The sequence below is a fragment of the Mesoplodon densirostris genome, chromosome X, assembly GCF_025265405.1.
Source record: "Mesoplodon densirostris isolate mMesDen1 chromosome X, mMesDen1 primary haplotype, whole genome shotgun sequence".
Lineage (NCBI taxonomy): Eukaryota > Metazoa > Chordata > Mammalia > Artiodactyla > Ziphiidae > Mesoplodon > Mesoplodon densirostris.
In genome coordinates this window covers 3,720,798-3,736,523 of record NC_082681.1, presented here as the reverse complement: position 1 = coordinate 3,736,523, position 15,726 = coordinate 3,720,798, and the positions used below count along the sequence as shown (strand labels likewise).

Below are 15,726 nucleotides of genomic sequence, written 5' to 3'. Positions count from 1 at the left end.
CAACACACAGAGGAACTTCTAATGGCCACTGGAGCCAACGGGTCCCGGCACCCCCACCCCAGGGTCCCCAACAAGGTGCCCCCAATACACCCCACCCGGCGGCCCTGCATCCCCCCACAGTCTCCCTTCTTGAGGGCCCCGCGGGTGGCCTCTCCCCAGGAAGATGGGCGCCGGCAATGCCTGCTCCCCCCAGGGCAGACCCTCTATTTCTGGCCCACATGCCCGGGGCCTGGCCCCGCCCTGTGGCGGGCACAGGACAGTCCCACAGCAGGGCGTGCGCCACCGAGCCGAGGACGTGGAGTCCCGAGGAACAACGGGGTGAGCCAGCAGAACACAAGCCCTGGGGGGCCTCCCGCAGACCTCCTGCAGCCGCGGTCCAGGTCTTCATTCCCTAGGTCCCAGGTGGGCTCCCAGGTCCTGGGGTGGGCGCTGGCTGTGACCACGTCCATGCCGTCCTCCCCGCCGGCTCCTGAGACTGGCCTCGGGGTCTCCGTGCCAGGCAGGGGTGGGGGGAACTGCTCAGAGGACACACGCACATTTCCACAACAAGCAGCGCTGGGCTTGAATGTACTCCCAGAAAGCACACGTTGAGCTCACGACACTGGCCCACAGAGACCAGAGCCTTGGCTGGCATGTGGCGCACCTCAGGGCTCTGTGGGGGGATGATGGCTAGGGTGTGTGTGTTGGGGGGAGGGGAGCGGGGACGCTCCCTGGGTCCCTCTGGGGCCTACAGGGACACATTTGGGCTTGCCAGTACAGGGAACAGCCTGCCCCAGAGGGGGGACACTGAATAGGGGTCCCCTCTCGGGAGGAAGGCCCAGGAACCTTGAGTGGCCCCTAACGCCTCCCAGGCCAGTGTGGGTGGCAGCCATCTGCAGGTGCCCCTCACCTAGGCCGGGGCTGGCCACTGAGGGCTGCTCCCGGGTGGCAGGCTTTGGGGCTGGCGCTGGCATTGGCAGCTGGTGAGTTGTGGTTCTCCAGGCCAGTCCCAGGTCTCCAGTGGCCATGCACAAACCTAGAGAGAACAAAACACTCCTCCCTCCCTCCAACAAATTCTCTTGGACCCCGCCCGGACCCCCTCCCCCTCCTGCCCCTCCCCCTCCTCCTCCTCTGGAACATGCTTCCCTGCACCCCCACTCACACCAAAGCCAGTTGTGGGGTACTGGGCAACCAGCTACTCAGCGCCCTGCCGCCAAGCTGAGCTGACGCTCTCGCCTGGGATCGTCTCCTCAGTGTTTGCTGTCCTTGTCCCTACTGCCCTTTCAGGCTGCAGGGGGAGGAGACTTGCCCCTGCCCTCACTTGCGCAGAGGCTCCAGGGTGCTGCCTTCCTGGGGCTCCCCTCGAGCGGTGTAGATGATCCTGAAGTTGGACCCTGTCTCTGCCCCACAGCCCGTCCTCGCCAGCGCCGGCGCCAGCTCCTTCTGGCAGGGGCGGCCCCGGGGGAGGCGCCTCTAGGCCCCGCGTGGCCTGGGGGCCCATCAGCGTCATTAGCTCAGAGCCCACAGGGTGGGCGTTTGAGGGTGGCCAGAAGACAGGGCTGATGCCAGAGCCCCCGACTATACCTTTTTCAGCCTCTGCTGTGCTGGGGTCTCTCTCTGAGGCTCGGGTACCCCTCGTGCTGCGTATGGTGGCTCCCCTCTTGTGTCGCCGGTGCCTCCCTCAGCTGATTTTGGCTGGGTTGGTGGAGTCCCTTCCAGCTGGGGGATGCCGAGGGGACTGGGCCTGGCTGCCCTGCCCCTCTGCCCCAGGCAAGGCCCCCACTGTTCCTGTGGACTGCCCCTTCCCCTCGTTAAAATATTTGTGTTGCCTGCTAGGGGAGGGGGTGCCTGGGTATCTTGAGCCTATGCTCCCTAGGGCTTGGGGTGGCTCATGGCCCCAGCCCCCATCTCGTTTCCCAACTCTTCTGCTGCAGGCTGAGGCTTCTGCTTTGCCGGGGATTGGCCCTCATCCCTAGGACACGCTGTCTGGCTGTGGCCTTCCTCCCCAGTCCCGCAGCAGCATGGCACCTGCGTGCGCTTCAGTGACAGGGTGGCCCCTTCCTGGACGGTCTGCGTGCTGCTCTCACGAAACAGCCTTGTCTGCTCCCTGACCGGAGAGACGGGGACACTGGTTTTTGCCAGTGCCTGGGCGCCAGAGGCCATGCGGCCCCTTTCTACTTGCCTCTGCTTCTCCCTGGTCAGGGCCATGGCGGCCTCTAACTCCTCCTCATCTCGAATGAGCTTCATTAACTCCAGGAAAGTGGGCGCATGCCCTCGCTGCTCCATGAGCTTGAGCTTGCCCTGGAGGGAGGTGCTCATGGAGGCCTGAGCCAGGATGTATTTCAGGCGAATCACGTCTGCCCTTCCCACTGACTCGGGGCTGTGCTTCACAGCGTTCTGCAGCACGGGCTCTAACCGTACCAGAAAGGTAGAGACTTTCTCTCCGGACTTCTGGAAGATCTGGAGGAACTTTAACTGTGAGGTTCTATAGTCCTCTTTATTCCCAAAGATCTGCTTCAGGGCGTCCAGGCACTGCGCTACAGTCATGGACTCGCTGTTGGCCCGGAGCGCCCGCATGATGGACAGGGCGGGGCCGCGTAAGCTTTCCAGCAAACGCCGCTGCTTCTCTACCTCAGACACCTGCCACATCTGCATCAACTCAGTCACCTGCTCTAGCCAGGCTTCAAAGTTCTCTTCGCCTGGGCCTGGGAAAGTGTTTCCCGAAAACACCTTCAGTTTTCGGTACCACATGCTTCCTTTCAGAGGCTGCAGGTCTGGTGGCTTGACTTGAGCCAAGCCTTTTGGCTCTATGTCCTCAAGGTACGTCCCCACGGTTCTGACCGTATCTACCATTCTCCGGCCCTCATGTTTCAGGAAGCACTTCAGTCTGTTGATAAATTCATCATCTGATGTACGGGGTTTCACCACCACTTCCCAGGTACCTCCCTTTCCTGGGATCTGACTGGGCGTCGAAGCATAATTGACCGTGTCGGCCAATGCAATGAAAACTGCCTTAGAGTCGTCTTCCCTTCTGAATGTTGTGCCCAGCACACTGTAGGCACCGAGGGGCTGTAAGCCCGCCTTCAGGGTCTCTTTTATTTCATCTTCACTACACTCCACAGGGATGCCCACGATGAGCAGGGCCTTCCTGGGGTCCAGGTCCATCCCTTTGCACCAATCCTCCAACAGATTCACAGCCATTGCTCCCTCTATCTACGGACTGATCTAGTACACGGGGCAGTAATCAGCTCACAGAGTCTGACCAGGACTCAAGGAATTCTGAGTCAATGCCAAGTATGAAGGCAGAATCGTTCTGGGTTTGCACAGCCTATAATGCAAATGGGGTGAGAGCATCATTAACGCCCACCCTCCCACCCCGACTAAAAGCCCATGCACTACCCCCACTTCTGGTCACAGAGATTCAGGCCCTGCTTTTCAGGGCTTCCCCAGTCACTTGGTGGAGAGGTGTCTTTAGGCCAAACTCCCCGCACCTCACCCCCTCCCTGCTCACCTCTGCTTGCCGTGGACTCCTCCTCAAAGTCCAAGGACTCTTCTGTGTGTACTGGAGGTGCCTGTGGTGAAAAGGCCAGCGTCAGGAGGAGGGGCCTGACAAAGCCCGCCAAACGGGAGAGGACAGCAGGCTGTCCCACTCCCTGGCTCAGGGCTGTTCAGGCCCAGGGCACCTGGTACCCACTTCTCTGGGGCAAAGGTTGGAGGACGGAGATGTGGAGTTCCCTCCTTTCTCAGAAAATGTCTGACAAGTGAGAAAGATGGTTGGAGCTCTGCACAAGGCAATGAAGCTGGTGGCTGTGGAGAACGTGTGACAAGCTGCAGTGTTGCCATGGATACTGAGAACAGCGTGGACCATGGGTTTCCATCGCAGAGGGCTGTTCTGTGGTAAGGTGAAGGGGCAACAGGTGATGTCACTGGCCTCCAACCAGAGAAGTGTCCTGTTGTTGTTGGAGGGGAGGGGAGATGGGGGGTGGGCAGCAAGGATTAAGTGCTGAGAAACAGTAGAATCAGGGCGAGAAAAGGGACCCAAAAAGGGTCTACAGTGCCACACTGCTGAAACAGACAACTCTCGCCCTAGGTGTGACCCTACCCTGCAGACCCTGTAAACCTTGGCAGGCAACCCCACCCCTCCTGCTTTTTGCCAGGGTTACAGAAGCCTCTCTCAACATAGGTCTACGTCACAGCTGTTCACCATGCTGATTAGGGACCCACCGGCAGTGCAGATACGGGGATTCCACCCACACTCAACACTAGGCATGCCCTCCAGCTCTGCCCAGAGGCAGTTCCTGGTGCTGGGGAGGTGGTACTGCTTCGCTGCATCTGTGCAAGGCAAGGCAGAGGTACTTTGCTATGGTTCTACCCCACACGCCCCTGCTCAGGCTGTGCCAATTCTGAGCCTACAGAGGCTCTCTGGTACAGGGATACGAGAAACGGCTCAGGGGGCTGGGGGGGGGTGGTGTGACGAATTGGGCGATTGGGATTGACATGTATACACAGATGTGTATAAAATGGATGACTAATAAGAACCTGCTGTATAAAAAAATAAATAAAAGTCAAAAATTCAAAAAAACAAAACCAAAACTGCTCAACTGGTATTCAGGGCTAGTACAGGAGGAATCCTACAGTATGATTATTGCCCCGCCCTCAAATCCACCCCCTCCCTCAAACTTTGCCCCCACTGACGCACGACGTAGGCCTTAAGCCCCACCCCTGATGCCAAGCCTCCCCTCACGGAAGTTTGATCCCACCAAGACCTACCCCCAACCCAGGCGCCACCCCCACTTAAGCCCAGCCCCTGACGCCAAGCCCCACGCTTACGGAAGTTCGATCCCTGCCCCCACCGAGCCCCACCCCTTCCCATGTCCCAACCCCCCTCACTCAAGTCTGATCCCTAACAAAGCCCTGCCTCCACCCAAGCCAAATCCCTGCCCCCACTCAAGCCATGTCCCACCCCTTCCCAAGCATCATCCCTGTCCCAAGCCCTGACCTCACTCAAGTCCAACTACTGTCCCCAAGCCTCCCGCCCTCATTCCCCTGTTGTCCCCACCCACACCTAAGCCCACCTCCCTAAGCCCCGACGACCCCTTCACACACCCGCTACCTCAAACATTCCTCATTCCAGAGCAGGAATACATCTGGTCAGTGGAAGTTGCTGGAGGCCAGGGGAGGAACGGCTGAAGCCACTCTCCCTCTAGGATAAGGCCCAGAGCCACTAGTCCTGACCGCAATGGCTGTGAGCAGGGTTAGGTGTGGAATAGGTTCCCCTGCAATTCCTAGGCTGGTCGCGGTGCCTGGAAATGGCACGGAATTGATGCGGCGCCATGCCTGATGTAGTGGGATCCCACGTCCAGGGGAAACCTGTAGCCACCAACCCCTGGGACGCCAAGGGAGATGGCAAGGGTCATTGTGCGGAATCCCATGGGGTTTGGATGGCTCTCTGTGCTCCGGGCCCCGACCAGTACCTGCTGGAGATGCCTACAGGCCGAAGCGCCTGTGCTCCACAACCACCACGCGACCGTCACCACTGCTCGCGCGGTGCACACTGGGTCGGGAGCCCGTGGAAAGGGGCTGTCCGGCTACAAACTCCCCGCCCACCCTCGCCCCGCAGAGCTGCACACGGCCCGCTCGCGCCTGCGCCCTAGCAGCGTAGCGCCCACCATCCCCCCTCGAGAGGTGGAGCCCTCGCCCCGCCCTGCACCAGTGTACGCAACTAGGCGGACAGAGTTCAAATTCAACCGGGGCACCTTAAACTGCAGAGCTGGACAGAATCCAGCCTTGGACTGTGAGCAGGGTTAGGTGGGGAATAGGGTCCCCTGCAATTCCTAGGCTGGTCCCTGGAAGGAGACCGCCAGAGCCACCACGTGCCACGCCAGGCCCAGCAGCCATCTTGGCTCTTGTTTAGCATGTCTGTTCCCCATTGGACGGGAGCTGTGGCGTGACAGTCACCAGTCGCTCTCCCTATTTGAATATTCCAAGCGGTCAGCGCAGGGCCGGGTGCAAAAGTAAAAGCCCGGTGGGTGTTTACTAAATGAAATCCTGATATATTTTTTTAATTGGTCTGTTTTCTAGAGGAGGACGGCAGAAATACAGCTGCTTCCGGTAAAAATGCAAGGGCACGAAAATTTTTCGTATTCACCGAGACCGAAAGCTTTCAAAGAATTACATTCTCCCATTATTCCCTTGACTTCACAGCCTAGTACTACCCACCTAGTACCCAAACTGCTTCCCGCCCTTTTCCAAAGAAAATTTCTTCCACAGAAGGAAGACTGGAATATTTTCCCGGGGGCCCGCGGGACCCTAACTCGCTATTCCGGAAAACGGCGTGGGGGGAGCTCAGGTTATCGCACTGGAAATCTGCAAATCTGGTAGATTTTGATAAAAATGCAAGTTCTGATTCAGGAGGACTGGGGTGGGACTGAGATTCCGCGTTTCTCGAAAGCTAGGTGACTCCCATGCTGCAGATCCCTGACTACGCTTAGAGTACCAAGGCTCTGAAGCCTGTAGTCACTTTTCGGACCAGAAGTTGTGGTCATTTGTTGACAGAATAGATTTCTTTTGCTTTATTCGGGACACAGAACAAGAGCCTTTTCGATAACATTTTAATAAAAATATTAAAAGCAGACACAATTTTAAATTAAAGATTACCTTTAAGTGCAGATATTTCCTATGTCAGAGAAGGGGAACACAGACCTGAACATGCCTTACCTAATTAGAACGTACTATTGAGAGACTGTTAAATCATTCTCCTTCCCATGCCAAGAAAAAGGGGTTACCTGCTGGTGTCAAAAAGTCTCCTGCAGCCCCGGTCCAGGTCTTCCTTCCCAAGGTCCCACGTGGGCTCCCAGGTCCTGGGGTGGGCGCAGGCTGTGACCTCGTCCATCCCGTCCTCCACGCCGGCTCCTGGGACTGGGCTCGGGGTCTCCGTGCCAGGCAGGGGTGGGGGGAACGGCTCAGAGGAGAACACACGCACATTTCCACAACAACAGGCAGCGCTGGGCCTGAATCTATGCCCAGAAAGCACACGTTTAGCTCTCGACACTGGCCCACAGAGACCAGAGCCTTGGCTGGCACGTGGTGCACCTCAGGGCTCTGCGGGGGGACGATGGCTAGGGTGTGTGCATTGTGGGGAGGGGAGCGGGGGCTGGGGGGTTCCTTGACACCTGGGTCCTTCTGGAGCCTACAGGGACACATTTGGCCTGGCCAGTACAGGGAGCAGCCTGCCCCAGGGGATGATGAATAAGGGTCCCCTCTCAGGAGGGAGGCCCACACACCTTGAGTCGCCCCTAACATGGGGCCAGGAGGCTGCCTGGCCTGGCCTCCGCCTGCCTCCAAGCCTGGGGGCCCCAGGGCCTGCTGAGCCTACTGGCCCGAGGTGGACCCCAGGGGGCTCATCTCTGCAGCCCCATCCTCATTTCCAGGCTCTTCTGGGCCAGGCTTGAGCCCCTCGTCGGGGGTCTCCTCGGCCTCCTGGCCTCCTGCCTGGGCGAGGCCCTTTGGCTCCCAGCCAGGACGTCCTGGGGCCACCGGGGAAGCACTGCCCATCCGGCCAGGCATGGGGATCCGGGGGCATCTGAGGGTCCTGCCTGACCTAGGCCCGCAGGGGCGGGAGCACTTCCATTTTCCTGAGTGACCATGGAGGCCTTGCTGGTCTCCCCAGGGCCAGGGGCTGCCCTGGCGGCACCATGGTCTTCAAGGGCTGCCCTGGTAGCACCATGGTCTTCAGGGGCCGCCTCGCCAGCCTTGGCGTTGTCGGCAACTGCCGCACTGGCCTCTTCATGTGCCGGGTGGTCCTCGGCGCTACCTTCCTTGGAACGGGCGGCCTGGGTGGTGGTATCTTCCCCGGCCGGGGAGGGCTTGGTGTCATATGCAGTGGTGCCTGCGGTGATGGCCTCATGGGCCGGGGTGGCCTGGGCGGCTGCTGCCAGGACTCCCACGTCCACATGGGCCTCTTCTTCCCCTGGGAACGGCTCCCTGCTAGCCGGATCGGCCTCCCAGGCCTCGGTCTTCTGGATGAGCCGCAGCATCCCCACAAAGCCGGGAGGCCTCCTCATCAGCCGCATCCTCCTCAGCTTCTCCTGGAGCGTGTCGTTCAGCAGGGCCCGCATCAGCACCTGCCGGGTGCCCAAATGGTCTGCCATGGCCGGCTGGATGGCCCCCTTCTCCAGGGCCGACTGCAGCAGGCCTTCCAGGCGCATCACGTACACAGAGAGAGTCTCCTGGGGCCGCTGGGCACAGGTCACGAACTTCAGCGAGCGCTCCCCCGGGGCTCCTTGTTCCCAAACACCTGCACCAGCGCGGCCAGGCAGTCCTGGGCAGCCAGCTCGGGATCTTCTGCCAGGAGGCCGCACAGGAGGTCCAGCGCGGGGCCGCGCAAGCTCTCCACCAGCCTCTCCCTCTCAGACACATGGCGCCACAGGTGCAGCGCGTCGTTGGCCTGCTCCAGCCAGCTCTCAAAGGACTCTTCCCCGGGGCCGGCTCTTCCATCCCAGAGAAGGGTTCCAGCTCCTGGTAGGCCGTATTGTCTAGCACGGGCTGCAAGGCCTGCCTCCACTGCTGGGTCCAGGGCCCCGCCTCATCCATGGGGCCCACCGCTCTCACAGCTGCTGCCTCAGCTGCAGTCACTGCGTCGCCCGCGGGTCCTGCCATACCCAGAAGTCCTGCCACGCCTGCAACATTTCTGTCACGTGCAGCTCCTTCCTCATCTGACACTCCTGCTCCACCTTCAGTTCCTGCTTGACCCTCAGCTCCTTCCCCACCTGCAGCTCCTGCCTCACCTGCAGCTCCTGCTTCACCTGCAGCTCCTTCCTCATCTGCAGCTCCTTCCTCACCTCCAGCTTCTGCCTCACCTGAGGCTCCCTCCTCACCTGCACCTCCTGCCTCACCTGCAGCTCCTGCCTCACCTGCATCTCCTGCCTCACCTGCAGCTCCTGCGTCACCTCCGGCTCCTGCCTCACCTGCATCTCCTGCCTCACCTGCAGCTCCTGCATCACATCCGGCTCCTGCGTCAACTCCAGCTCCTGCCTGACCTGAGTCATCAACCACTGCTTGTCTCTGGGGCTGTGCAGGGAAATTGGGTCTATCCTGTGACTCAGCATCAGGGGCCTGGGGCAGGACGGTGACAGTCCAGGCCCCTCCCTTGCCTGGTATTTGTTGGGGACTCAAACCTTGGTTGAAATTGTCAGCAGACTCGACCAGGCCACCCTCGACCCCAGCTCCTTTCTGAAGACCTTGCCCAGCACTCCGTACCTGCCCAGGCAGCCTGCACGGTCTGATCCTCGCAGTCATCTGGGATGCCCAAGGTGAGCAGACAGCGCTGAGCGTTCACACCCACCCACCTGCACCAGTCCCGAAGCATCGCCAGAGCCATCGCCCGGACCTGGGGGCAGGGTGCGCGATCCGACAGAGGAGCGCGGACTGTCGCAGTCTCCGCACTGCGGCCTGTGAATGCAGAGGGGACAGAGGGACACTGGCAACAGACAGCCCACCCCACCGCCCCCGAAAGAAAGCGGCGGCCTGGGGCTCCCCTTTCGCCGGTTCACGCTCCCCACCCGCCACCGCAGCGGCTCAGAGACCCCGCCCCACTGCACCCCTCACCTCCGCAGCGAGGAGACCCCCTTTCGCCTTGGCCGACGCCCCTGATCCGGCCATGGCCGCCGAGCCCCTCTCACCAGGGTCTGCAACCCGGCAGCCAGGAGCCCTCCCCTCCCAGACCCCCCAGCCAGGGGCCCTCCCAGCCTCTCTCTCCCAGTGCGGGACCTGGAGCGCCCCTGCCCCCTACGCCGACCCCGGCAACCTGGAGACCCCCCTCCCGCACCCCCCACCCCGAGTCGGGAGCCCCTCCCCCTCCCACCAGCACCTGCCCCTCTGCAGCTGGAGCCGCCCTCCCCTCCCCTCCCCCCGCCGCCCGCAGGCAAGATCCCCACACCCTCCCCAGACCCGGCAGACGGGAGTCCCAATCCCTCCTCGCCAGCATGACGCCGGGACCCCCGACGCCCCTCCCGCCCCCACTGCCTGTCGGGGCAGCGATCTGGCCCCTGCCCGGGGCGCCCGCGGCAATTCTGGGGCCCCGCCTGAGCGCAGCCCCTGGTCGCCCGCTCACTTTCTCCGACTCTGTGGGCGCTGCCTGCGGGCTGCCGAGCCGACTCCAGAGGCCACCTCGAAGCCCTGGACGGAGCCTGAGAGTCAGAAGAATGCGCCTCAGGGCTGCGCAGTCCAGGGGTGTCCCAGGCCCTCTGTGCTGAGGTCACCGTGGGCTTCCCAGTGCTCCCAGAAAACCCAGGTGGACGAGGGAGAAAGGTCTCAGCGTCTCTGTGCAGGGCAAATGGCTGGATGAGGAGAGCATTTGAGGCGTCAGTGTTGCCGCCACGGGACCTGCTTGGTAAGGGCTTGATGTGGCAGGGCTCGGAGCATCCGGGAGCGACAGGCGCGCTCGTTGGCCCTCCAGCAACAAAATGGCCTCCATCGGTAATTGTCCCAAATGTGTCGGGGGTGGGGTGCTGGAAACCCGGAGTTGTGGGGGCAGAGGAACCTACTAACAGGACCCCACCCTGCACTCACATCCTGCCCTCATTAAGCCTGGAATCTCCACAACAGACACAGGCTGGCTGTTCCCAAGCCAGGAGCCTCATACACACCTCTTCACACTGTAAAGCCTGCCCTCAACCACCCGGGCAGCCATGGCATTAGAAAGTGTGTGGGCTTTGGGTCAGGTGAGCATAAAGTCTCTTAACAGCTGAGTGGCCTATACAAGTCACTGAATATCTGTGCCTCACATCTGTGAGTAGGCAATAGAAAAACTTCCCTATTTATGTATTGCTGGATTTGACTTGCTGATAGTTAAATATTTTTGTTACACTGTTCATGAGGGGTATTTTTCCATAATTTCCCTTTTTTCCATAATCTTTTTTATCAAGGTTTAGTACTTAACCTTCTAATCACTTCCTTAGCTGTCTCCACGTTTTATTTTTTATTATTATTCCATTTGAAATATTTTCTAAATTCCTTTATGCTTTCTTCTTTGACCCATGGGTTTTCTAGAAGTATGATGTTGAATTTCCAAATATTTGGAGATATAGTATTGTTATTAATTTGTAGTGGAATGCCATTATGGACTCAGATAATTTACTATATAAAATTTCTCTCTTTCTGTTGAGACTTGTTTCATGGCCCAGCATTTGATCTACCCAGGTGAATGTACAATATGCCCTTGTAAATAATCTATATTTTGCAGTTTTCTGAAGTTTTTTGAAGTAAAGGTGATTGATTATGTCATACAGATCTTCTATATATTTGCCGATTTCTTGCCTAGTTGTTGTATCAATTGCTGAAGCAGCAGTGTTAAAATCTCCAACTAAAATTGTTGAAATATCTATTTCTCCCATTATTCTGTCAAATTTTATTAAATTTTATTTATTTTATTTCAGATATTTTACGTTCTGTTATTGGGTGCAAATACACTTATGAATTCTATGTGTTCCTGAATGTTTTTTTTTTTTTTTTCTTTTTTTTTGCGGTATGCGGGCCTCTCACTGTTGTGGCCTCTCCCGTTGCGGAGCACAGGCTCCGGATGCGCAGGCCCAGCGGCCATGGCTCACGGGCCCAGCCGCTCCGCGGCATATGGGATCCTCCCAGACCGGGGCACGAACCCGTATCCCCTGCATCGGCAGGCGGACTCTCAACCACTGCGCCACCAGGGAGGCCCCTGAATGTTTTTTTTCTTGAGTGTCACCACATTTTCTTGTTTCATCTAGTAATTAAGCATCATATCGTGGACATTGCCAATAATGTGTTCTAGTGGCTCTGGCTTCTTGCTTTCTGTTACATTTCTCCAAAGAGGTGTTATTGTTGCTGCTGCTGCTGCTTTAGCAGCCAGTTAACTTAGCTAAACTCAGACTCCAAACTCTGTCTCCCCTGTGTTGAGCATCATCTGAAATCTCTGCTCAGTTATTTTCTTGGAGTCTGCCCTGTACATACACATCCCAGTGTCACCAGAGATTTGGGCAGAGTTTATATGCCAAATTTGGGTTCTGTGCCTCTGGTTCTTTCCTGTCCAGGATTTTCCTTCTCACTTTCCCTCCACTGTGGTCACCCTGAACTGTGTCCTCTGGGTCTCTGAAGTTTTAGCCACCCAGCATGACATCCTCTGAAGCCTGCCCTCACATGTAAACAAATATGCAAGCGGGAATATCAAATTCTACAAATTATTTAAGGAAGAAATAATGTCAATACTACACAAACTCTTCCATAGATGTGAGGAGGAAAGAATACTTCCAACTCATTCAATGAGGCCAGCACTAGCTTTATATCAAAGCCATTCAAAGACATCATATAAAAGAAAATTACAGACTGATGTGTTTCATGAACATACATGCAAAAATTCTAGACAAAATTTTAGCAAATGAAGTTCAACAAGATACAAAAATGATAACATTATGACTAAGTAGTCTATAATGAGAATACAAGTTTAAACATTTGAAATTTTATCAACATAACTCAGCATATTAACAAAAATAAAAACAATATGACCTATCTCTTAGTCTATTCAGGCTGGTATAACAAAATACCACAGACTGTGTGGCTTATAAACAACAGAAATTTACTTCTCACAGTTCTGGAGGCTGGAGGTCCAAGATCAAGGTGCCAACATGGTTGCATCCTGGTGAGGGCTCACTTCCTAGTTAATAGCCAGCAACTTCTTGCTAGGTCATCACATGCTAAAGGAGCACGGCATCTCTGGAGCCTGTTTTATAAGGGCATTGATCCCATTGGGACCTAAATACTTCCCAAAGGCCCCACCTCCTAATACCATCACCTTTGGGAGTTAAGATTTCAACATATGATTTTGGGGGGGCATGGGGGATACATTCTGACTACAGCAATATTCTCAATAGATGCAGAAAAAACATTTGACAGAATCCAACATCCAGTCATGATATAAAAAAAAAAAAAACTCCCAGAAAACTAGGAATAGAAGGGAACTTCCTCAACCTGATAACTGAAATCTCTAAAAAACCTACAGCTAACATCATCCTTAGTGGTGAAAGACTGAGTGCTTTCCCCCTAAAATCAGAATGAAGACAGGGATGTCCACTCTTACACTTTCTATTCAACATTGTATTGGAGGTTCAAGCCTGGGAAATTAGGCAAGGAAAAGAAGTAAACAGTATCCAGACTGGAAAGGAAGAAGTATATAAGATCAATATACAAAAATCAATTGTATTCCTATATGCTAGCAATGATCAATCAGGAATTAAAAATTTTAAAAACAGTACCACTCACAATAGCATCAAAAATGTGCAGTACTTAGGAGCAAATCTGACAAAAGATATGAAAGAACAGTGCATTGAAAAATACCAAATATTGGTGAGAGAAATTAAAGACCAAAATAAATGGAGAGAGACCTAGTTTATGGCTCAAAGAACTCAATATTGGTGAAAAGATGTCAATTCTCTCCAAATTGATCTACAGAATTTAAACCAGCCCCAGTCAAAATCCCCAAATCCCATTTTTGGGAATGCATAAAAACCTAGACTAGTTAAAACAACACTGAGAACAAAGTTAAAGAACTTACACTATCTGATTCCAAAGATTATTACAAAACACTAATCAAAACTTCATGTTATTGGTATAAAGATAGAAAATACATCAATAGAACCGTATAGACATCCCTGAATCCACAAATTTCTGGAAAACTGATCTTTGATATAGGCAAAAAATTACAGTAGAGATAGTCTTTTCAACAAATGTTGATGAAATAATTGGATATCCACATGCACAAAAATGAACTTTGACCCATATCTCACAAAACACACAAAAATTGACTCAAAATGGATCAGAAACCTAAGTAAATATAAAACCTAGAACCATACAACTTTTAAAAGAAAACAAGATCTTTGTGACCTTGGATTAGACAAAGATGTCTTAGATATGACACCAAAAGCACAATCCATAAAAGAGCAGATTGATAAATTTAACTTCATCAAAATTTAGAATTTGTGCTCTTCAAAGGACAAGTTACAGACTGGGATAAAATGTTTGCAAAGCATATACCTGACAAAAGACTTGTATTCTGAATATATAAAGAGCGTTTGCAACTTAATAAGAAGACAAACAACCTGATAATAATACTGTAAAATGGGCAGAAGGTTTAAGTAGACACTTCACCAAAGAAGAGTAACAGATGGCTGACATCAATATCACTAGTCAGGGAAGTTCAGATTAAAATCATAATGAGATTACACTACATACCTATCAGCATGGCTAAAATTAAGACTGGCTATACCAAGTATTGACAAGGATAGGAAACAACTGGAGCTCTCCTACACTGTTGGTGGGAATGTAAAATGGTACAACCATTTTGGAAAACGATTTCGTAGTGTTTTTTGAAAGTTAAACATACTTCTACTATATTATCTAGCCATACCACTCCTTGGTATTTACCCAAGGTAAAAGGAAATGTATGTCCATATAAAGGTTTGTACACAAATGTTCATAGAAGCTTTATTTATAGTTGCCCCAAACTGGAAACTACCCAAATGTCCATCAACCAATGAATGAAGAAACCCATTATGGTACATTAATGCAATGGAACATTATTCAGCAATAGAAAGGAGTGAACTGTTGATACATACAACAATATGGATAAATCTCAAAATAGTTTTGTTAGGTAAAAGGAGCCAGATACAAAAGTACACTTATTATACGATTCCATTTACATAAAACTCTAGAAAATGCAAACTACCCTATAGTGACAGAAAGCAGATCAGTGGTTGCTTGAGGACAAGAGGAAGAAGAAAAGATAAGAGAAAAGGACTACAAAGGGACACAAGGAAACTTTGAGAGTAATGGATATCTTTAATTGCCTTGATTGTGGTGATGGTTTCATGAACATATATATATATATATATATATATATATATGTATGCATATATATATGTCAAACCTTATCAGATAGTACAGCTTAAACATGTCCAGGTTATTGTTTGTCAAATATACCTCAAAAGAGCTGTTTTTCAAAAAATTACACCTACAAGTAAATAATAAAAAGACAAACAACGCATAAATGTGGGCAAGCTATTTGAACAGACACATAAAAACATCACACGCAACATGATTAGTCATCAGGGAGATGATAATTAAAATCACAATGAGTTACCACTTCACACCCACTTAAATGGCTAAAAATAAAGGCTTACAACCCCAAATACAGAGGAGGATTGGAAAGAAAAGGAACTTTCATACATATCTGTGGGAACATAAATTGTACAACCACTTCGGAGAATATTCTGGCAGTTTCTTATAAAACAACTCTACTATGATGTGGCAATTCCCTTTCTAGGTAGTTACTCAACTAAATGAAAGCATATGTCTACACAAACTTGTACACGAACGTTCACAGTAGCTTTATTTATAATACTCCAAAATGAAAAGAGACCAGATCATAAACTGGTGAATGAATAAAAACTAACTGGAATATATCCAGATAATGGAATACTATTCAGTTATTAAAGGAAAGAAGCAACACGTTAAACAACATAGATAAATCTCAAAATCATCATACTGAATGAAAGAAACCAGACACAAAATAGTACATACCATATAATTCCATCCATATGAAGTTCTCAAATAGGCGAAAGTAATCTAAGATGGAAAAAATTCAGAACAGCGGTTGCCTCTGTGTGGAATTGTGGTGGGAGCCGACTGGGAATGGGCACAGAGGAGATTTCTGGGGTGTTG

The 15,726-nt window shown here is 53.0% G+C and overlaps 1 protein-coding gene and 1 pseudogene across 1 annotated transcript; both read right to left on the bottom strand.

Moving 5' to 3' along the window:
- Nucleotides 1–1,851: 1,851 nt before the first annotated feature.
- Nucleotides 1,852–3,180, bottom strand: LOC132482284 (paraneoplastic antigen-like protein 5). The gene has a single exon (XM_060087480.1). The coding sequence runs from the start codon at nt 3,178–3,180 to the stop codon at nt 1,852–1,854; it is 1,329 nt and encodes a 442-aa protein (XP_059943463.1).
- A 4,170-nt stretch (nt 3,181–7,350) lies between these two features.
- LOC132482629 (paraneoplastic antigen Ma6F-like) lies at nt 7,351–9,639 on the bottom strand (annotated as a pseudogene).
- Between the last annotated feature and the right edge of the window lie 6,087 nt (nt 9,640–15,726).